This window comes from Psammomys obesus, unplaced genomic scaffold, assembly GCF_907164565.1.
Source record: "Psammomys obesus unplaced genomic scaffold, mPsaObe1.curated_primary_1811, whole genome shotgun sequence".
In the NCBI taxonomy this organism is placed as follows: domain Eukaryota; kingdom Metazoa; phylum Chordata; class Mammalia; order Rodentia; family Muridae; genus Psammomys; species Psammomys obesus.
This window is the reverse complement of record NW_026592118.1, coordinates 6828502-6852480: the sequence shown is the minus strand read 5'-3', so window position 1 is coordinate 6852480 and position 23979 is coordinate 6828502. Positions and strand designations below refer to the sequence as shown.

Below are 23979 nucleotides of genomic sequence, written 5' to 3'. Positions count from 1 at the left end.
ATCCTGTCTCAATTTTGCCACTTAAAATAAGTACTTAAAATGATTGTTCATCAGGTTGATAGTGTTTGGCTTGTCCTAGTCTCAAACAAGCCTATAATGGTTCTTGGGCTCCCACAAAGGACGGCTCCCACTTGGTGTGCAAATCCAGATTTGAATAACTGGCTCTTGATGCCAGTAAATGTCAAGAGAGGCAACATTTCCTCCTAGCTACTAAATAAGACTAAATTTTTTGAGCCAAGTTACAGAGAAGCAGAGTTTTAAGGACAGATAAGAAACTGAATGCACCACGGTACTGCTTGGGAAAACAAACAGTGTAATAATCTAATATCCTTAATTTTATGTACATGAATATAATGTATATCAACTTTTTACACGAGATACATACAGAATTTAAACATTTTACTGAACAAATAAGAATTTACAACAACAATATTACTGCTGAGAGGGTGATGTGATCTTTGATTAGATCTATGCTTTAACAGAGAAAGAATTTAATAGCTTACAATAATAGGAACATCAACATTTAAAACAGACTTTATAAAATAATTTATATTTATATTTATATTTATATATTTCCCCTAACATCTATAGAGAGGAATGATATGCATTTGTGATGTGTGCAACGAATGGCATATTTTAAATTTTTAGGTAATAAAATAATTTAGAAGCAGTTCATGCAATGGTCAAAGCAAAGAGTGGTATCCATCAAGATACCCTCTTTGTTTGACATCAACCAACATCAGACAGATGGACCGTAAGTCCCACAGCTGTGTGTGAACACAAGTCTACAGGTTATGTTAGACAGACATTAATGTACGCAGGTTGGCATCTTCTTTCAAGCACAGGTCACAACTTCCGTTTGCCGTGTGGGAGTAGTCAGTTTACAGGCAAAGTGATTTCATGTCTCTCCTGTAGGTCTACACATCTTCACTCAAGGTAACTAACAGACCTTCCTTGTTTTCACGACTTTACTCTGGTACTTCACAGAGTGTCCCCCGTGTCCTACGACATAGACATCCAGCAGGTAAGACTTGCCAGGCTGTAGATCTCGGATTGTCTCGGTGGTCACTGCTTTCTTCAGGTTTTGGCCATGGAAGTATTTGCAAAGGACCTTCTCTGACTTCTCTCTAGTGTCTGGTCCGAGGCACTGGTTTTGGTCTCTTCTTCTCTGGTCTACACTGTAGTTTCCATCCACTTCTTTTCTGTAGATACAAAACTTTCTCCTTTCTTGGGTGCCCAGCCAAGCCACAGTGACTGAAGAGCAGGTGCGTAGTTTGTCAAAGGCTTTGATTCTTGTGTCTTGGGGAAGAGAAGGGAATTCCTGCTTACTGGGCCTGGTGGTAGCCAGTATTTTCAACTTGGATGCTCCTTTCTTGTTGCCTTTCAGTCGAATGAGGTATTTTGCTTTGGGTTTTCCTCTGAGCTGAAACTGCCGAATGCCTTCCACATTCTGCGACAGGAGCAGCTTTCCATCTCTTCGCACTTGTACTTGAACAGTGTCCAGACAAGAGTGAATAAATAAGGTGACCTTTTGGTGAGAGGAAGCTGGAGCAAGCCGTAGAAACTTTGTCCCCTTCCTTTTAACAAACACGTCGGTGACCCTCCCATCTTTGAGCACCACTGTCTTCTGTTTTGCTTCCTTTTTGGTTCTGGCAAAGGCACCCACGTAAGCTGTGCTCATGTTGCTGTTGGTATTGACCATGAAGACATCAAAGTAGTACTGGGTGTCAGGCTTCAGGTCAGAGACTGTGAAAATATTTTTGTTTCCTATGCAGATTTTCTGAATGTCAACCTTGGGCCTCCAGGAGACATGGCGCCCCACTTTGGGAGAAGGATTTGCCAGGAAGCTTCGATCTTTGCCCAAATTATCTATTGGAAATCCAAAATGGGCAAAGTCAAAGGGGTTGAAGTCCAGGCCAGGTTTGGGTGCCACCATGAAGGCATCATCTGAGTTCATCTTTGTTTCCACTGCACAGAGGCTTTTGAAATTGTGTTCCTTGTTGATTACCACACAGTACTCTATGGGTTGTTTTAACAGAGAGGCTGTGGGGCTCGGCTTCCAGGCTAAAGTGACTGTGGTACGTCCGACAGAGGTCACATCAACTCTGGGGTCATATGGCAAGTCAGGGTACGGCTGATCAGATTCTGGAGTGGTGGTGGCATACACTTTGAAATGTGTGTCTTTCTCTGTTGAAAGAAGCTCCACCTGATACAAACCAGCTGGGGAACTTGAAGACAGAAAATACTCTACGTCATTGCCCTTGTAAGAGAACAGTTCTGTGCCCTCCACATCAGTCATCTGCTGCCTCTGCTGGTCAAGTGGCTCAGGGTCACCTAGAGAACAAGGGAGAAACATAGGCTGCATGTTAATGTGGCTTGCCAGCCTTACATTGTGTTTTCAAACATCTTATCTTCATGTCAAAGACATGACATATTCCTAACAGAGGCAATGGCTCCACAATCATGGGAAGAGCAGAACCTGTATTGTAAGCCTTACTGCTTCTCATAGGCTTTTCCAAGATTGCCCAGGTATTATAGCTCACAAGCATCCTTCTCATAGGAGCAGCTGACAGGCCTTTGTCTTTAAGACTCTCCTAGAGGAGCCACAGCTGGGTTTCACTCATTATCTTCTGTTTGCTTTCCACCCTCTCCATCTTCTTTAGGTACTAACCCTTTTCTCATACTGACTTGCTTCTCACTCTGGCCTTTAAACAGTGCTAAATGCTTCTCTATTTATTTGCATACACCTTTATCCTTAACCTTGGCTGAGTCTCAAACCCACCTATTGAGAGCCTTTTGTACCCCACAACAGTTAAGCCAGAATGTCTGAGGCTGAAATCGTGGACCACGCAGGCTTGCCCAGAGCAGACACAGAGGAAACTGTTCAAACTGTGCAAACTGTTCAGCTCCACACCCCCATTTCCTTTGTTTACTTTACCATGTTCAGGGTCACCTCATGACATTTCTCCATTTTAGTCTCCAGCCTCACATGTGCAACTGGGCTGTTTCTCGTACAGAAGCCTGTATGTTTCAGAAGGCTTCCAGCTGTCTTTCAGAGCGCTGAAACTATCTGTATCCTGCTGTTTACCTGATCCATCCGCACTGGCCTCTTCAGGCAGCTCCTGCAGGCTAAGCTTCCACTCCAAAGGTGCATCACAAGGTGTCACTGTGACTGACAGAGGGGTGTTGTCTTCCTCAACCATGAAGAAATACCTATGGGAAAGTTCAGACCCTGTGATGACTCTGATAACGACAATCAAGACTTACCAGAAAAGCCACTTGGTTTTCATTTTATTCATTTAACATACCTCAGAGAAAACATAAAACTATGAAAGTCCAAGAGTTAGAAGTCCAAATGCAAATTGGCAGCCAAACTTAATACCAACAAAAACAAAGGATAGTCAACCAAGTGTTCTGAGTTCAAGTTGAACTCTTGCCCATCTGTAGGGGCCCGACCATATAATATTCCTTGTGTGCCCTATAGCACTGTACTTTGACAAATGTTTGTGTTGCCTTGATGGTACTCTGATGGTATACCTCCTATGTCTAAATATCCATTTCTGACATCATTATCATAGTTGTAAAATGTACCCTTTATCTCTGGCAAGATAACAGAGTGCGTGCGTTTATTATTTATTTATTACCGAAACATCCTGTTGAATTAAGTGTGTTAACAATTTTCAAAAAGAATTAAAAAAATTCAAAACAGTCTGCTCTGTGCTTTTTTATGGTACCTCAGGAGATATTTTATGGAAAATAAAAACATCATTAACTGATAAAAAGATGCAGATTCTAACTCCAAATTGCCTTCATAATTTTACTTAATTGTCTTTCAAAGCCTGTAACCTTGCAAATGAGGGAAACTGGAATCACTGCTGGCCAGCCCACACACAGTGCTCACAGACTCTATGGCAAAAGAGTGGGTGGGCTTCACTTCCTGTGTACTGTACCAGCTCAGCATCCCTCAAATCTTTCTTCTCCATATGCTCACCACCAGCACACATGCCAGATTGACCACAGTTCCCTACTCTGCTGACTCTGAGCGTGTCTCCCACATCCAATCTCTCTAGCGAGCATTCACATGGATTCTCCTTCTCTATCACTTCTTGCTGCTGGATCACCTCAGATGCCTGGCATTGCCTCTTACATGTTAACTCTCTCAGGTTTAAATCCCTAGCCTGAACTTTTCCATCATCAAGAAGACAGTGGCATTACAAACCTGAGGCATCTAATCTGAATTCCTACAGCCGACCCCTTTTCAGTAGACCAATGTCAGGCCACTCCAGATGAGCATTTTGGAGTCCCTGTTGGTGGTTTTTTAGCTCCCTCGTACACAATGTATTAGCAGACTTTTTTTTTTAACTTTGCCTTTGAAATACATGTAGAAATTGCTGCTCTCTCCTGGCTGGTCTGTCTTCATTCCCTCTTGCTGAAGCCTTGCTGAGGCCTCCTGACCTGCTCCCTATTTTCACACTGGAGCCCCTTGGTGTTGTAACCCTCAAACACAACACTTGCCCTGGCTCAAAATCCTCTGGTCCCTGTGTGCTACAGAGTGCCAGCCACACAGCTGACAGTGCCTCACACTCTCTTCACGCTCAACCTCTGCTGAATGTCGCTCAGAGCTTGTGGTGCCGACCTGGGGCCTCTGCATGTCTGCTCCTCTGCCTGGCGAAGCACTTGTCTTTGAGACTAAGGGGCTTCCTTCAGCTCTCCACTCCAATGCTGAGGATCCATTTGGATGCCATATGTAAAATACTTCCTTCTTGCGAATGAGTGTCTCTTTCATTTTATTTTCAAAACATTTATTGGAACCTAACATATTGTGCTTCTTTTATTCCTTTTTCAATTTTCTGTCTCCCTCAACTAGACTGACAACAAGAGGGCAGCTGTTTATTTCACTGATTTATATACTCAGACACCAAAATAATTCAAAATATTTGTTGAGTCAACTGACCGGTTGTGATTTCCACTGTTAAATCATTTTCCTACTTTCAACTATTCTTTCCATTGAAACAGGAGCAATATCTATAAAAAGCCTGATTCAAAGTTTCTAGAACCTGGTGAAACACTGGGTGACCATAATAAAAACTACCCTTTTCTAACTTTTACAAGTTGAAAATGAAGTATGCAGAATTTCTTGTTCCCAAACTAAGAGGAAAACGACATCAGTACATCACCATTGATGTCAGAGTTCCTTTCTTATATCTAAGCCTCATCGTTTCTCATAGGCTCCCGTACCATTTCCCAGGTACCGTAATTCACAAGCATCGTTTGCACAAGAGCAGTTGCCAGGCCCTTATGTATAAAGTAAGGTGGCCCGGAGCCTGAGCATCCTAGAAACGATTATTTCAAATCTACTACTTCAAATTCTACTATGCTGAGATAATTTTTAAAACCTCATATTAGACTGAGATTGTTCAGTCTCAATGTTTTGGGTTTTTTTTTTTTTTGGATTTTTGTATATTTATAAGTATGGATGCTGGTGCGTTCCTTATACTAGGCAAGGAAGCTGTGTGGCGTGTATAACAAATAGAAGGTCAAGATGGTTTCCATAGCCCTGAACAAACCAAGTGTACCCTGCTGGGAAGCTGAAATAAAACTAAGGGAATATTATACAGACACACACACACACACACACACACACAAACAAAAAAACCACTTCTTCTTCAGCTTCGAGCCTCTTCATAGCTTTGAGTAAGTCTCTAACTGATCTCATCCATGGTCAAGCTTTCTGAGTGAGGTCATGCCTTCCCTATCAGGCTTTATTCTTGCCTCCATCTCTTCAGTTTTTGTGCTGTGGCCACACAGGACTTCTCCCAAACTCCTCCCACTCCTGGGTCTCTGAGATGTGCCCTGCTGACATTTACATCCTCCTTCTTCGGAAATGTCCGTCCTCAGTCATTCCAGAGAGATTTGCATGCTCTCTGTCAGGGCCTATGTGCTTCACTTGTCACCTCTACTGCAACTTGTGTCTATATGCATTTGCGTGGTTATTTGATCTCACATTACCCCAAGGCCCAGTTAGGGCTCATCTTCCATGTCACTGTACGCCCTATGCGCAGCATGCTAGCACACATTTCTGAATAAAGCAAGCACTTGCTGAATATTTTTGAATGAATGCATTACTAAGGCAATGAGCTGAACTCCAGAATCTTAACAGCAATCTTGTTACTTTGGCTTGAAGATATTATATCTAGAATCCGTTTCTATTTGAATACATAAAATCTGAATAAAAATAGAAGTTTTCTCTTCACTCTTCAGGGATGAATTTGGAGATGGCGGGTGATATAGGGCAAGAGAAGACAGACTGAGAAGCATATTAAGCATATGCAACATCTCTAAAATAATACTAGACAATGATCTAAGATGATAACTAGCTGATTCAATTGTTTACTGTGCCAAGTCTGGTACCACAGCCACCCACACATGTGTCAAGATATTTACTACTTAATGTGCCTACTTTCTCAAGAAGATTTTTTATCCTTTAGCAGAGATGATATTAAGCCAAGCCTTTCCGTATCACATAAAATTGGCACAATATCAAACAGTGTGTGGAGTTTCATGGTTTGCTTCTTGGGTTTTACTTGAGCAGCACAGCGTGGCAACATCAGAGCCAAAACAGTGGGCGAACCGATCTGTTTGCTGCTCTCTCCCTTTCAGAAAGCATTTTCTCTCCTTAGCTAAAAATGATGTGTTAGTAACTTGATGACTGACTGTGTACCAGTTAACAAACAGGAGTATGTTTGCACTGCTCGAGGTGATTGTCATGCACGGATAGCAGCAGGACATCCCTCCGGGAACACTTTCATCTGAAAGCTTGCAAATTAGGGACAAGCTAGAACCTAAGCCAACAACATGGCATGGCATGCATTTGTTATTAAGCATGCACAAAGCACACGTAGAAGAGAGTGACAATAAGAAGTGAAAGGGCATGATCTGTGCATTCAGATATGCACTGCCGCGTGAGGCTGGCAAAGTGAAATGAAGGAGAAAACATGAATGAGGGATGCCCGACACGTCACCACCTAGCTTCGCGGCTTGTGTGTACTACGAGAACAACCTCTGGTCTCGCCGTCTGTTTCCACTCCTCCAGACAACCATTCAAGGTAGAACATGGGCAGCAGCCGTGTGTACTGCCGCTGCATTTACCTCCAACTCCAAAAGTCTGTGTCTTCTTGGGGCTACAATCCTACCTAACTAGTGCAAGCAAACACTGCACTCAGTTGTAGACAGAAGGGGCCTTAAAGTGTGTTTAAACAAAAAAAGACAAGAATACTAAATTATAATATAGGATAAACCTACTAAAATCTGTACACCTAAAGAAACTAATCAAGAGGGAGGACTCTTACTAAAATGCTCAATTCCTATCCAGAAAGGCAAAGAGGATGGACATCAGAAGAAGGAGAAAAGAGGGAACAAGTCAGGAGCCTGCCACAGAGGGCCTCTGAAAAGCTCTGCCCTGCAGACTACCAATGTAGATGCTGAGACTTATGGGCAACCTTTGGGCAGAGTGTAGGGAATCTTAGGAAAGAAGTGGGAAACAGTAAGATCTGGAGAGGACAGGAACTCCACAAGGAGAGCAACAGAACCAAAAAATCTGAGCACAGGGGTCTTTCCTGAGACTGCTATTCCAACCAAGGACGATGCATGGAGATAACTTAGAACCCTTGCACAGATGTAGCCCATGGCAGTTCAGTATTCAAGTGGGTTCCACTGTAATAGGAACAGGCACTGTCTCTGACATGAACTGATTGTCCTGCTCTTTAATTACCTCCCCCTGAGGGGGAAGCAGCCTTACCAGGCCACAGAAGAGGACAAGGCAGCCACTCCTGATGAGATCTAATTGACTAGGATCAGAAGGAAGGAAAAGAAGTCCTCCCCTATCAGTGGACTTGGGGAGGGGCATTCGTGCAGGAGGGAGGGAACCACGGGGAGGGAGGGAATACAAAGTGAGTAAAGTGTAATTAATAAAGAAAAAAAGGGGAAAATAAATGAAAGAAAGAAAAGGGAAGAGGTACTGGCAGCTGTGCAGTGTTGCGGAACAAAAGCATAATTTAAAGAAAGTGCCATTTTAATGCCACCCTTAAAACTACAACTAAAGATTGCTTAACTTTTAGAAGGTCAGAAGGTGAGCCATTTATTTGATTCAGCGACATGATTATATAATTGAAAAGCTGTTTTTAAAGAACACTACAAAGAGAACAGAACCCAAACATATTTTGGAAATGAAAGACATGTCTAAAGAAAAATTTTAGTCTTTTTCACTCAAATATTTTAAGGACAAAAATGTAGGCTCAATGACAAATTCAGTTAATATTAAGGATTTCTCTAAAGTCGTACATGGCATCATGTATCTTTTCTTTTTCTCACAGACTGTCTCTGTGAGGACAAGGGCAACAAGCTCCTCCATGTACTAAGCTTTTCACCCTATATCTTCAGTCTCATGAATAGCATTTAAAGGTGCATAATTATTGACACTTCGAGTCAGTTCTTAATCTGTTGCATTCTGTCACACAAGTTACTTTACTCCAGGGTTGAAAGAGTTCTCACTTCACCTCTGAAAACTGGTCTTCTGTGCTCCTTCCAACTGACAAAATAGTGGGGCTGCTAAACAGAAGAGGTTTATTGTATTCTCCCTCCATGAAATTGAAAATATGACATAAAGATCACTTATCTCAGACTTTGGAAAAATGGGTTAGTTACAATGGAAAATTCTATGTCCTGGAATATCAGTTCATCTCAGGTTAAATAGACAAGTTAAAAAAAATATTTCAAAACATTAGCAATGAAAGACAAAGAAGAGTTAAAGCTTGACAGATTGATAATTTCATATGTAATAGTTTGAAAGATTTCATTCCTATGATATATATGTGTAACTTTTAATGACAGGCATGTTTAGAAACACTACAGAAGCCTGTTGATGGTGGAGCAAAAGAAATGATCGTTGTCAGTTTTTCAATATTTGAATCTCTCAGAATTTCACCTTATCTCTTTGTACTATCCTTCCATGAGTGCAAATGTTTGAAGAGCCATATGTTGAAGTAATTTCAGTTTACAGAGCTGTCTTAGAAACCCCTTACTCTCCTAGATGTTAGATGTCACTCATTCAAAAATCGAGACTACGGAGTTGCCTCTTGTATCTGACAGGGAGCACAACTAAGAAGACCCGGACAGCCTCAGCCAACGAGCAGCTATTGCGCGGCCGCTATGTCTTTCTCCCGTAGAGAAAACACGCAATGCTGTTGACATGTTGTTTTCAGAAGTCCACGTGGGGGTTTACTGTCTGCTGTGGAGCCTCTCATACGGGCACTGAGCATCAAGCCCTGCAAGGACAGTACCTTCTAGGCGTGTGTCTGAAGAGGTAACTGCTGACTTCAGCTCCATCTGGAATCACAGATGAATCATGGAAAAATGCCTTATCACGGATCTGCATCTGAAAAAGCTCCTCATCTCGGGTGGGCAGCTTCTGGGTCCTCGAGGTGAGCGGTAACAGGAGCCACAGCAGACACCAATGGAGCAGGTCCATCCTGGGCAACAGAAACAAGCCCTTCGATTAGCCCTGCAGGCAGACCCTGGGTCAGGTGAGGAAGCTTCCGGAACGGTCAGCACCCTACATTTACCCAGAATCAGTGATGCACATACACACAATTTTGGAGCAATTCTTCTGTGTTTCATTTAAACCCATTTCATAATGTTAAGGATGGATTTGTTAGAATCTCAGATATTTAAAAATATTTTGAAATGAAAGAACTTTTGATGCATTAACTTCCCTGAGTCCTAAGAAAGAAAGTCAGCACTTCATTGTGGAGAAGCCAATGTGATCCTTACTGAAAAAGTCCTGTCAGTGTCTGAGAGGTTAGAGGATCACCAAGGGTCAGTCCCTCCATGTTTTACAAAATTTATGCACAAGAGTTGGCCAGAGTCACTGCTCAGTGACCTCATTGACACCATTATTGGATGAAACTTCCAAATTATGTCAAAGAGAGTCACAGGGAGCAGAAAGATTTTACACATTTATTTTTAAATTCTTGCTTACAATTTGGCAGAATTTTGTATGTTTTACTTAACGCTAGAGTTTCACAAATTAGGCATTTTTTTTTAAAGATTGAGATGCTCAGCCCCATCATTTGTAAAAGTTGATTCAAAGTCATAAAGTTATTTTATTGATATCTGATTGTTACAACTAACAGAAGCACATTTGCATACACATTTACATGACAGAAACCAGGCCTCAGATCTTTAAATCATTGGTCTTAACTTCTGTAGAACAAGCCACTCAGACCTTTAAATCATTGGAAGTAACTTCTTGAAGGATCTTTCTAATGAGTTATATTGTGGTATTTATCAAGGCTCCCTATCAGTAACTAAAGCTCATTCTCTAGGCCTGTACACTCAAGATGCTGCCAAGGCCACTGACGTCCTCCTGACTCAGTTTTCTGTAGGATGGCCTAGATAGGAACAAAGATTGACATGTTAACTGAGGTTCTGGTCTTCTGATTAACCATTCATTTTTTTTCCGTATATAATTTTGTAATGAGTTATTTCCCAGGAATTCAAGGATTAGAAAAATATGATGGTTTCATACTAAAGCACTTCCCACAGGGAAAAAGGTAATTGCAAATGTTTGTAATAATTTGAAATGAAGTGGATGCTAATAAAAATTGAAAGAGCAGTTACTATAAGTTTGACATCATTTGACTTTAATTTTGTTTGTTTGTTTGTTTGTTTGTTTTTGAGTACCGTCAAAAAACGAGATGGCTCAGTGGTTAACGGTACTTCCTGTTCTTCTAGAAGAGTCAAGTTTTGTTCCCACCATTCACATAGGGTAACTTATAACAGTCCGTAACTCCAGCTCCAGGGGATCTGGTGACTCTGGCCTTCTGAGACACCCACATGTATGTGGCATTCACTTGAATGCACAGGCATGTGAATAGGCGCACACATGTGCGCTCTCTCTCTCTCACACACACACACACACATGCACATAAAAAACTAAAACAATTTAGATAACTAAAAATGGTTTTGAAAGCAATAAACTTTATAATGAGGGTGTGAATAAATTTTTCAGAGTCATCTTGCTCAAAAAAGTACTTTCAACTTCTTCTGCATATTTTTCGTCTGCTTTGAATTTATTTTTCCACCCAAAATATCTGCAGTAATAGAGTTACTATATGCAAAGCTTCTTTTCCTGATTGCCTTACTAAAGTTAGCAAATGTGGTGAAAGTTATGCTTACACTGGGTTATAACACTGGTCAGAACTATTATGCAGTATAAAGTAGGTGCTGCTATCACACAAACCTCAGTTACACTGCCAGAGAAGGGCTCCCATTGCAGGTAGAATCGACGGCAGAGCTTAAACTTTGCAATGTCTCTCAAGAAAAATTTTCCATATTCCACCCTTTCTTAGTTGCGCTGTAATTGGAAGTGCAATTACTCTCTTCCCCATTGCTGTCTGGGGTGAAGGAGTGCGAAGTCTGAATAGCATTTGGTATTTGCTAAGCATGCAATAAAATGTGCTTAGGAAGATTTGCGATTTTAACCAAACAAAACATCCTTGGTCATTCCTCTCGGGGTGAGGCCTCTTTGCCTTCTGAGGAAAAATACTAGACAATTGCTTAAGTCTCTTCAGAAGGGTGAGGATTTGGCTACTCCGGGGCAGTATACCACAGTAGGTTCTCTGTCTGCCCGTAAGGCTGCCAACTGCCTTACGTTCCACTAGGTGACTCGGCTCCAGTAGGCCGACTGATGCCCTTGGGTATTTAGATTGAAAACTAACATTCCATGACTACGAGACATGGCCCAATGGTAAATTTATATGGTAGATTAATAATTTTGTACATGAAGTAAATAAGCATGTTAGACTCCACCAAGAAAGAATAGAGTTAGCTTATTAAAATTAAAAACTAAGTCAGCATATAACAATGGTATATATTTATGGTGTCAAGTATGACGATTTGATACATGTATTTTACATACACTGATCAAGTTAGAATAATTAGCATTCTTATTATCTTAGACATATATTCCTTCTTTCTGTTGGAAACTTTTAGACATTTTCCTTTACCTCTTAGAGTGCATCTACTGAATTATTTCAATGCACAGCAGTCTTGCTGTGCCATGAACACTTGAATATTGTTTCTTCTATCTGAGATTTGGTGTCCACTACCAACCTTCATCTAGCCTCCTCTTTTATTTATTAAAATATACATCAGGTACATCTTTGCTTTCTGACAACCACCAGAATTGTCACACTAATTATGATGAAGAGGGTGGAATGATTTTTTCAGAGAAGTGTTTAAAATTAACATAACTTGAAGACACAGGGATCTGTATTATATCATACTCTGGTTCAGCATTCAATATTTTAAGCATACATTTATTTATTTATTTTGTGTGCGAGAGGACAAGTGTCATTGTGCGTGCTAAGATGGCCGAGGTCAAAGGATAATTTGGGGGAGTAGTTTCTCTCTCTCTCTCCCATTCGTGTTCTAAAGACTGAACTCAGCTTCTCGGCCTCACTGAACATTCAACATTTCAACATTAAATAATTGAGGAGGGGAAAGTTACCCTGATGAACATTAGTCATTTGTGCAATTTTATCAGATTATAGACAGGATTTATTTTTTTTAAATGTGTTTTGAGAAGGAATCAAAGATAATCAAACACTACTTTGTAAGCACAACATGTAGATTTCAACTCATAATTTATACGCACTGATCAAAAATTGATTCATTTAGAGACTGTTTCAATGGATGTCTTAAAGTTGCATAGTTTCTTTAACCCATGTGTTCTCTCTAAAAATTTCATTCTAAGAATTAGTCACTATATATTTTTTTTTTAAATTAGCCTACAAAGTAATAGGCTTTCTTGCCAGGCTTTCACTCATAAGTATCATTATACTTTTTGATTATTCAAGGCCTCCCCACTCCCTTCTCCCATCCTCCAGTCCCCTTCCTTCAAATAGTCCTCCTGCTTTCTTATCATGTATGAGGGATTAGTCACTTTAAATAAACAACTGGAAATACATTCCTCTCCAGAGTAAGCCTTGCTAAGTCAGTCTCTGAGAACGGACTTCTGAAATTACAGAAGTGCCCTCTAATGGTGTGACTTCTCTTGTTTCTCCTTGCTTCCTCTCCACATCTACAGCTTATCTAGATTTAAAGTTTGGATTCAGTAATGTTGATCAGGCCAGGCATGGTGGCATAAACCTGATCCCCAGTCTCTGGAAAGAGACTGTTGTTCACCATGTCTCCTTGTCAGGAATTAACTGACCATCGTGTGAAAACGCTGTATTCTGTTCAGAGGATACAGGCTCCAGCTGTGGCTCCCACAGAGAGGATTTATATCAGAAAAATAAATTGAGTTCAGAGCACTGGTGAGATGGAGGTAGGAGGATCAGGAGGGCAGCGTCATCCTCAGCTACATAACCAGTTTATGGCTAGCCCAAGCTACAGTGAGACCTTCCATCTCACAGAAAGAAAAGAACATCCCTCCCCTCGCCCAAATAAAACAATGCTAGCCCCAGAGCAACGGTATTTAAAAACTCATTAGTCAGAATTGCAATTTCAGAATGACTTCTTACATGGCCATCTGGTGGATAATGTGGGGAATGTGCCAGTCTGCAGCAAGGAATCTCGTTCTCCTCTACCACAGGGAGCGTAACTCAATCAGTTGTAAAAAATTGTCAGGGTATCATATGCACATGCAAATACAAATGCATATGCATTGCTCTAGGAAAGTTAGTCAGCATGGCTGTATCCATAATCCAGAAAAACTGCACGCTGCTGTCCTAAACACCAAGCAGGGTCAGCGTCATGGTTTGGACTGGAAGTTTCTGGGGCCTGAAACATTCAGATACTAACAAATATCTGCCAGTGTTCATGTTGTCAAAAGGCTTTCTTCTAAATCCTGTGGACACTGAGGAGAGAAGAGTCTTTGGAATTACAGGCTACTAACACATGAGATAGTTTCACTCTTTGGAAGGATAGTGTGTGTCAGATTAAAACTTACCCCCAAAATATTTCTTTTTCTCTTTTCTTCTCCTCTCCCCATCCCATCTCTTATCTTTTATTAGTCTGTCTCCATCTCCAGCTCTGTCTACAACTCTATTTCTTTCTCCTTCTTTATGTCTCCACCTCTGCCTCTATCACATCTCTCTGTCTGCATCTCCATCTTTTCCATCTTCATCTCTATCATCTCCACTATCTCCATCTCTATCTCATACTTAGAAACTGAGGAGTGGAGATCATTTTTTTTCTAAAATATCTCAAGATTATGATGCATTCTATACTGACAAAGATGAGGCGAGTCCAGGGATAGTGGACAGTGATAGCTTTATATTTAGTTGTATGCTATATGTACATGCGTAAATTCTTCAGGTCAAATTATTTAGAAATGTATGGCTGTAGTTAGTTGACATAGAAGCAAAAATCAATGAGGGGTAGTCCTAAAGGAAGAATCTAAAATGTGGCATCTGCGGCTGCTGTGTGGTAAGAAGGTAAACACTACAGTGAAGCAGATGTGCCGACATTTGATTCTCAGTGTTTTGGAACCTCAGGACTGACTCACATCTACCTCATTTACTTTCACCTTTGCTAGACTCTGAAGAGTACAAATTGCAAGGGAAGAACTGAATATCAGTTTTAAAGAATAAGCCAATGAATAAATAGACCCTTTATTTTAAGTGTGTGTACATGTTTGTCTGTGTGTGGTTATGGGTAACAGTCATCCTCAGAAGCCAGTAGCCTCACATCTGCTGGTATTACAGTTATAGGCAGCCAGCTGTAGGTCAGCTAATGTCAGTTATGGAAATCAAGTCCAGGTCCTCTGTAAGAATAGCACACACTCTTAACTGCTGAGACATCTCTCCAGTCCCAACCATAAAAAAATAAAAACCATTTTTTCTTCTTCTATAAGGAGTAGGGTATATAATGGGAAATTAAAATAAACAAATAAATTCTTCTTGTTTTATAATTTTCATTTGTTAATATTTATTTATTCAATAATTTATTTGTGTATGTGGGGGCTGGGGGATGGGCATGTGTGCTGTGGTGTGAGCATGTGGAGGCCAGAGGACAATTTTGGGGGGTAGTTTTCTTTGTAACTTGTGGATCCCGGGAATCCCACTCAGACTGCTCAGCTTGGCAGCAAGAGCTTTTACAACTTAGCCATCTTTCTGACCTTCAGATTCTTAATCTATGAAGCCTTTAGCATAGTTAGAATACATTCAAACTGACCAGGCTTCCTCCTTTCCCACAAACTTGAGAGATGCTCATGAAAGGTAAAATGGCCAGATAATAAGCAAAGTAAAACTTAAAGTACACCTGGATGAGCCAGGTGCCCAGTCTGAGCAACAGCATCACAGAAACCTACAACTGGCCTACCCCCAAACAAGGGAAACCTGCAGCAAGACACCTGGAGCATCTCCATACAGCCAATCCATGCAATGTGCTGGCAATTACGTAAGGGCAGTTTGTCCACCCGCCAGTCCTCAGCAAACCACTGGCTTGCTTGGTGAACACTATTTATTATTTAAATGGTTTACATAGTGATAACAAGCAAATAAACCTAGATAAGTTTTTGCTGCACAAAATTCAATCAGTTTGAACTACAAATTCTAATGAAAATCTCGAGCAAAAACAATTTCAAACTACCAGAAATCTTGCCGTTAGCGTTTATAGACTGCTGATTTCTAGTGTAGATAGACTGCTGCTCTAGTTTGCTTTCTACTGCTGCAGTTAGCACCGGGACCAAAACATCCTGTGAAAGAAATGGCTTATTTGGCTGACAACTCTATTTCACACTCCATCATGAAGGGAAGTCTGAACAGGAATTCAGGGTAGGAACCTGGAATTGGGAACATGAGAGACTATAGAGGAATGCTTCTTAGTGGCTAGCCTGTCATGGCTCACCCAGCCTGCTTTCTTATTTAACCCAGGGTATCCTACCTGGGATGGCACTCTCCACAGTGGGCTGGGCCATCCCATGTCAATCAGTAATTAAGAAAATGCCCCCATGGACTTGCCTACAGGTAGACCAGATGGAGGCATTCTCCATTGAGCGTCCCTCTCCCAACATGAGTCCAGCTTGTGTCAAACGGACTACAATCTAACCTACAGTATCTTATCGTTGGGGATAATTTACAAATCTGGCAAATAAAAACTATGTGGTTTCTGATATATCCGACCAAGAGTTTCTGACTAAACTGCAGCAGAATGTAAATGAAGACACTGACCTTCCTCAGCCATGCAGACTCCTCAGAACTGCCACTAACAGCTCTCTTTAGCGGTGTTGCTAGAAAAAAGCGAACTCATCCAACCTCCCTTCACCAGTAATCAAGGTCTGCAATGTATTTGCAGAAACATATGCACATATTTGTGAAGAATAGCATCAGGTGATTATAACTATTCCATGCTTTAAAACACAAGATCAAATTCATGGATATAAATATGCTTCACAAAGAATACAATTTTAGAATACCCACATCAAGATTCACTTTATATTACTTTAAATAAATTTGAAACAACCTCCAAAGCCCCACAAACGGATGAATATTCTAAATGACTTGAAGCAAATGCATCTGGACTAAATAAAATTTAATGTTTAATTACAGAGAGTAGAAAGTGCATGATTATAATTGAGTGAGGATAATTTCAAGGAATGGTATGTCACAAAGATTTCTGTTATTTTATTTTTATGCAAATATTTAGTCTTTTTAATTTCTATTATTAAACTTGAGGGTGTTTGCTACTTGCATCATGCAAGCACATGTGATAATATGTTTAAGTGACTGACCTAGCATAAAGGAAAATATGGTGTCGGTCTAAGGGAGGGTCCTTGTGTCTGCATCAACCTGCTGGCAGCCAGCACGTGAGCTGTGCTTGTACCCTATTGTGCAGAGTTTGCCTCTTGGATGCAAAAGTCCCTTCAAGGCAGAAATGCACAAATAAGAGTTAAATTCCTAGAAGAGGTTTGATTTTGTTGACTTTTCAAAGAAGAAAAATGTTGAAATGTTGACTGAAGTTAGTTGGTTGTTTGTAAAATTCCAAAATTCCTTGTTTTGGTTGAATAGTAAAGAAGAAGAAAAAAAAAGGTCTACAGTCAGTCTCCTGGTGTGTCCTGTGGTAGGGTCTCAGCAGGTGAGAATATTGCTCCCTTGCAAATACATGTCCCTTTTAGAGACAACCCTGTTGACAGAATGTGCTGCCACTCCATAGTGCCATAATTATGAAGGGCTTTAGAGTTCATTACACCAGTGATTCCAACCTCCCTGAGCACTTCCCTCAATGACTGCCAACTTTCATTCTGAAGGGAAATTGAATTAATATAGAAAAGCAATGTAAAATTAAAACCTGCCAAAGATTCAAATAAAGTTTCCATTCTGCAGTCCACCTGCTGTAATCCTCCTGGTGTACAGTTCAGGAAGGGCCGAAGTCAAGGACATTCTAATTTTAAATGTCCGAGTGTACGGAGTCAGAACTACTTGAAAGAAGAACACATTTTAAAGTAAGTAACCATGTCTTCTTACTACTATTAAGGCCAAGAAAAGCACAGTAATAACATAATGGTCAAAGTCAATGCACCATAAACAGACCTAGTCTTTGATCTGGGAAAACAGTCTTAGTTTAGCAAATGAAAGAAATTTAAAATGCACTGGATGGGTGACTACAAGATATGAGAAAGTCCAAGAGCAATGTTTGGGAGAATGAAAAGTAAAGCTGAAACAAAGAGTGAGTGTTTTCCCCTACCAAAATGTCCTCTGGGTTGGAGATAACTGGGAGAATTCTTGCTGTCTTGAGAGCAGCTAATGATTCCTAGAATGAAGAGAGCCTGTGGGAAGGGAGAAAAATGCTCGGTTGCTTTTGTTTGACAGCTAGGCGTGTGTGTGTGTGTGTGTGTGTGTGTGTGTGTGTGTGTGTGTGTGGTTTTTTTTTTCCTGTTGATCTGCAGCAGAATGAAAATGACTTGAAAATGACTTCCTGTGAAATGTTCCCAAAGCAGCCCATTCCCTTCACACCTCACTCTCTGCAGAGACAAAGTGGAGATGGAGCAGAGGCAGTTAGCCCTGGCAAGTCAGCAGAGAAAGGGAGACGGCAACACAAACCCTCAAACTGACACTATAGTTACCTTAGCTGAGAAGTGAACTTAACAGAAACATTCTATGGTCAAAAAGTTAATATAAAAAAAGCCAAGTTGTGGATAAGTGACAGCACTCCAAAGTGAGTCGGGTAATGTAGGGACTCAACAACAATAATAAAATATCCTACAAATGCCAAAGCTACTTACAAATACAATTAGCATTTATACTTTCACTCCTTCTTCTTAATTCTAAGTCTTTGTAATGAGTGCTTGCCCTACTTCAGGTGCCCATGTGGGGAAGAATCATAAAGCGCATATTGCAGTCAAAGTGATAGATAGCATACAAATACAAACAGGAAAACCACATTGGCTGTTATTTATTGCCATGCAGATAATTAGAATAGGCTTGGATGAAAGAACACATGGTGACAGCAACGTCAAGCTGTGTTTAGAGAGTGTTGTGTGGAGAAAATGACATTTACATTGAGATTTAAACAGAAAGAGAAGGCCAGAGAAGCAAAGGTCAAGGGAAAGAGCATCCTGAGCAGAGAAATGTCTGGTGCAAAGGTCCTGAGGTGGCACTAAGCTCGGGGTATTGACAAAAGAAAAGGCTGTCAATGGGACATAGAGGTAGAGCAGGCAGCAAAGTGTGCGTAATATGAACTTTACAACCACATCAAAGACTGTGGATTCTATTTTAAATGTGATGGGAAGCTCTGTAAGAAGGAAAAGAACACAGGCTAATCCATGTTTTCTGTCTGCCTGTCTGTCTATCCATCTATCTGTCTATCTATACATTCATCTGTCTATCTATCATCTATCTATCTATCTATCTATCTATCTATCTATCTATCTATCTATCACCTATCTCTGTCTCTATCTTCTATTTATCTATCTACCTGCCTACTTGTCTATCCATCTAAGCAAGAACTCTGTACTGAATAGGGACTCAATTTTAGAGAAAGAGTGATTATAGAAACAAAATCAATCTAGTCTCTTAAAAACTCAGAGGAAGGCTCTTGCACATGCCAGTGGCAGAGTGAAGGTGACTTAGAAGGAAGCTTTGGGGTATGTTTTACAGACTGGATTACAGAATATAGAGAGGAGATGAGGACAGAATTAGGGTGAAGAATCAAGGATACTATATTAGGAAGAAACAAGAAATCGGAGCGAATTTAAATTAGGCAGAATTGACATAATATATGAGTTACTCCCTAGTGTAGATGCAACTTTTAGAACTAATTATTTTCTTAATTTTCTACATCTATTTATTTTTATTTTGTGTATGCCACAGTGTGAATGTGGGGAAAAATCAGAGGAAAATTTGCAGGGGTCAGGCCTCTTCTTCCAGAGATCAACTTAGTGGGCAGGTGGTCAGCTTTGGCAGTGATCGCCTTTACCCACTAAGCCATCTCTACAGCCTAAATAATTCTAATGTCCAAAAAAAGTGAGAATAGGACAAAAAAAAACATTCTCTTCATGTGATGCAAATTCTATGCAATGGAGGAAAACTCAAGTGTGCAATGGTGAAATACGTGACCTAAAAAAGTGAAAGTTTTGACTTCAATTATCATAATGAAGAATATGATCTTCCAGAAATTGGAAAGGCTGGTGAAACCTACTGGAAAAGGACAGAAACACACAAACACACACACACTAATGAAATTACATTTTAAGTGGAAGGAGCAAAACATGTCAGGTGCACTAATTTATCAAAAGTTCCATAGAACTAGGAATCCTGAAGCTGTGCTATCATTTGTATTCCTAGTGATCAGGAGAAAAAATAAGAAAAACAGACACAGGGGTTAGGAAGAAAATTGAAATGAATCACATAAGAGACCAGATCTCTTCCTAAGCTGTGTTTAGTAGCCCTCCTACAAGCGAGCATTTTCCCAATGTCACATGAATTGTACTTGTGAGTATTTTTTACAGTCCCAGCAAGAGGGATCATATAATACAGGCTGTGTGATGAAACAGGAACCCACAGGATTTTCTAGGCCCAGGTTTTCACTGAGGAAGCAGATGACTGCCTAGTAAAGAGTGGAAGGTATCAAATGCCATCAGGGCCATAGACAGTCAAGGAGCAACTGGCTGGGTCATGGAGTGGCAATACACTGAGGGGATGGACAGTCCAAGGTGGGGAATCAGGGGTCCCTTTGTATGCTTTGTAGTGGAGCCAGGTGCTTACAAGCTCTGTTCCACTGAGTGGCCTCCTAGGCTAGTCACTGGACCCTCTGCACTGAGATCAGCTGGTCTTGCTTGTGACAGAGAACAATAAAAGTTAGAGTATTAGAGAGAACTATAGCAGGAAAGAAGATTCTATGAAAACTCATGGACTCTTCTCTCTTCTCATCCATAAGTTAACAACCTTAAATCTTCATGTACTTTCTATCAACCTCAGATAATTTATGTGGTTTCTCAGAAAACCGTAGACATTCTATTCTCCACATCAACCAACCAAACAAGGTATTTAAATTATTCACGTTCAAGGATATTCCTGTTTGTTCGACAAGCCCAGTTTTGAAAACTGCTTTGGTGATTCTCCAACTGTGTCTGCTAAACACATGGGCTGCATCTTCCACAGCGCTTTGATCAAAGAAAGTTTCTATAATCCAGCTCCTAGTGATGTAATTAAAGCAAGCCCCACCAACAAGAAGAAGCTGCTTTAGAGCAGCAAGCATAGTGGAACCACAGCACTCAGTGGGCAACCGGCCAAGCATTGCTTGGGTACAAAGGCTGCGCTAAGACTGGCTGAGGGACCCTGAAACAACAATGAACAATACTTGTGAAGTGCTTGCACCTGTCAGGCTCACACTATTCTAAGAGAGATGAAGAACAAGTAAGCAATGACATCATCTTAACATGCCCATTCCAGAGAGCAATTGGTCCCATACAGAAAATGGAACCACCTAAGAGGTTGGAGAACACAGGGAAGGAGGCATAGGCAGTGTCTTCCAGGCTCTGAGGTTAGAGGACAGCTGTGAGGAGAGAACATTTCGGTGGGGTCTTCATAAAGGCTAGAATAAAGAGGAAGCTACACAGAGCTAAGGATGTTGGAATTGGAAGGTACTTTCAACAGCGCAGACCCTGAGGAAGACAGAAGGGCAGCACAGTCCATGGTCCCTCAGGCCTCATGCCTGGGGATCTGTCCATTTATGTGTTAATTGCAACTACTAGCCGAATGAGATTTTCAGTAAGTTTTGTATGATAAAACTTTTCATAAACACACACACACACACACACACACACACACACACACACGCACATGCACACACACCCTACTTATCCCAGAAGAAGCCATGGTAGACCTCAGTACGGACCCCACCCAAATCCAACTTGATGAACCAATGAGTTTTGTTGGGGTTCCTTATAGGAGCAGAAATGACTCAAAGACAACTTCATCATCAAAGCCCATCCTGAAACATATTGTACAGTATGCAGGCATCTCAACAGGTTAGAGTATCCCTTCTAGGAGCCTTGGTTGCCTCAAACTATTCCAGGCAGTTTGGATGGTTTCTGGTTCTTCCAGGCAGCTGGTCTGGTCTCAGAGTCTCCTTTCTAGTTTAGCTTCTCTGAGAATATTCTTTGAAGCTTTTATTGCTTCCTGTGGCAGGGAGGAGCCTAGTGAGTCTGGCCACTTTCAGGGACTTCCTGGGTCTATTTTGACGTATTTACCTTCCTGCCTAAGGAGCATTCTTGCATGATGGAATGTTCCAGTCTTGGAGGAAATGGTTTCACAACTGTTACAGTAGGTCACAGGGCCAGGAAAACAAGTCCTGGCTCATGTCAGGTGAAGAATAATGAACTGAAGCTACAGCGAGAGTAGACACAGCTCTGCTCTAAGGTCCATCACCAGATACCCTAGAGGCAGAGGGACCTCCCAGTTTATCCCAAGGACCAAAAGGAAATAGAGATGTGACTACAGCACAGTAACATCAAGGCCATTCTACTTAAAAGAGTTGTTTAAACTCTAAGAGCTATTGCAACAGTCCAAGAATGCCTTCTAACCTTCTGGAGTCAGACAGCACACGGAGCTCTATAGACGTCAGGAAAGCCTCTTAAGATGGCAGCGAGGTACTGTTTGCTTAAATGGTGTCTTTTCGGAGCCATCTATGTACAGTGCCAGTAACACAGCTCGTGTTTATTAAATGCCCATTATGAGTCCCCCCACCCCAGAGAACAGGGGTGCTAAAGAACAGATGAGGCAGAATCACAGTCCTTTCCAGAAACCAGAGTTTGTTTTCATGGTCCTACCCCATCTCAGTTGAATTGTAAGAAATTTTATATGTATTTTTGTCCCTATAGAAATGCTTCTCTTGAGACTTACAGGACACAGTTTATGAGGATACATTTCTTTTCTTTTCTTTTAATCTTGGCGTCCTTAGGTGGTTATTTTTAGTTTAGTTGCACAAAATGGGCATGGAATAAATATTTGCAGAATTGCTCTGTTTGCTTCTGAAATGCTAATATCAAGAACCAAAACAATCAAGATGATCTTCTATCAGAAAAAAATCCCGAAAGTTTGCATCATGTGAGAGGAACTTAGAGACAGCAGCTTGCTACAGCTGCTCAGCTCGTTCTGAGCTATAGACCCACATTCATTCTCATCGCCCAGGAGTAGAAAATGGCACAGTGGCGGCCTCTCCTAGTCAGGCTCCAGAGCCAGACTTGAATTTTCTTCTGGCAGAACATTCCTGTGATGACTGAGAATAGACTGTGGCCCACTCTAAGCCTCAGAATCCATGCTTGATCACACAGGTAAAGGTCCTGGTGAGGAATGAGATGCCGTTTAAAGGGCAAAGTATGCCTCACTTGTAACAGTACGTCAGTCCTTGAAGCTATCAAAGAGGAACATTGCTAACATCCGTGTTCTGTTAACCATCAAATCCCACAATCCACCTGCTGCATATGTCATCTCTCCTATCCAATCTGCCAGTGCCAAAAATTACCTACATATTGCGTCACTCTGGCCTGCTTTTATAGTTTGTACAATAGTCACATGATAACAATTAAAAATCTGTTTCAATATACTTCTGGAAAAAAATGGGTTTGTCAGATGGTTTTCCATGAGCTTTAATCTAAAATCCTGGTTGTATGGGAGTCTGCTCCTCCAGCTCCTACTCACTTTGAAAAACTCATTTCTTCAGCCTCCTCCCACTCAGCTTTGTACTCCCAGCTCAGGCCCCAGCACAGGCCATTCCTATGCTGAAACACATTTAACCATTTCTCTGGAGGCGAGATTCTGTTACTTCTGTAAGACTCAAGCATTGATAACAACAGGGAAATCCAGTCATCCATTTTTACTGACAACCATCTTAAATTCTGTTTGTGCACGTGAGACCCTTGAGTGCTCAACAGTTAATAATGCTAGCCACAGAGCCAAGCATCAAGCCATGCTCAACAGTTAATAATGCTAGCCACAGAGCCAAGCATCAAGCCAGTCCTTGTGGCATTTTGGAGGAATGTATAAATTAATGAAAATGAAGATATTGAAATTGTCTCATTAACGAGGAATTTCACCAAGTAATAACATGAGCTGAAGAGAAAGAAATGAACATGTGCTTTGGTTTGTCAATTTTGTAATTGCCAAATGTATAACAGGTTACTATATGAAACTGAAGTAGCTGAGAAGAATATCCCTAATATTTGGGAGTACACGTCAAAAAGGCACCACGGGCAAGGCTGCTGCGTCCAGGGGCACATGAGCCAGATGACCTACATGTGTGCTGGAAATATGTGTGTTCTCTCCTAGAGCACGTAGAAATGTATGCTAGCAGAATAGAGCACCATTTACTTGGGGGGGAGAGCTATTCTTTCCCTTTGAAAACGCATTGGAGTACATTCTGATCTAAGGAAAGGAATGTCGGCTTCTCAACTAACAGAATGGATCACTCACCTTG

At 41.0% G+C, this 23979-nt stretch overlaps 1 protein-coding gene across 1 annotated transcript in view; it reads right to left on the bottom strand.

The window, feature by feature from the left end:
- Positions 1–581: 581 nt before the first annotated feature.
- Ndnf (neuron derived neurotrophic factor) overlaps positions 582–23979 on the bottom strand; it is a 36639-nt gene continuing 13241 nt past the window's right edge. Inside the window, exons 2-4 of the mRNA XM_055612848.1 lie at positions 9339–9527; positions 3089–3213; positions 582–2334 (exon numbers count right to left, since the gene is read on the bottom strand). Coding sequence (XP_055468823.1) covers positions 941–2334; positions 3089–3213; positions 9339–9526 — 1707 coding nt within the window. The 5' untranslated portion in view covers position 9527 and the 3' untranslated portion in view covers positions 582–940. The remainder of the gene's footprint in view (positions 2335–3088; positions 3214–9338; positions 9528–23979) is intronic.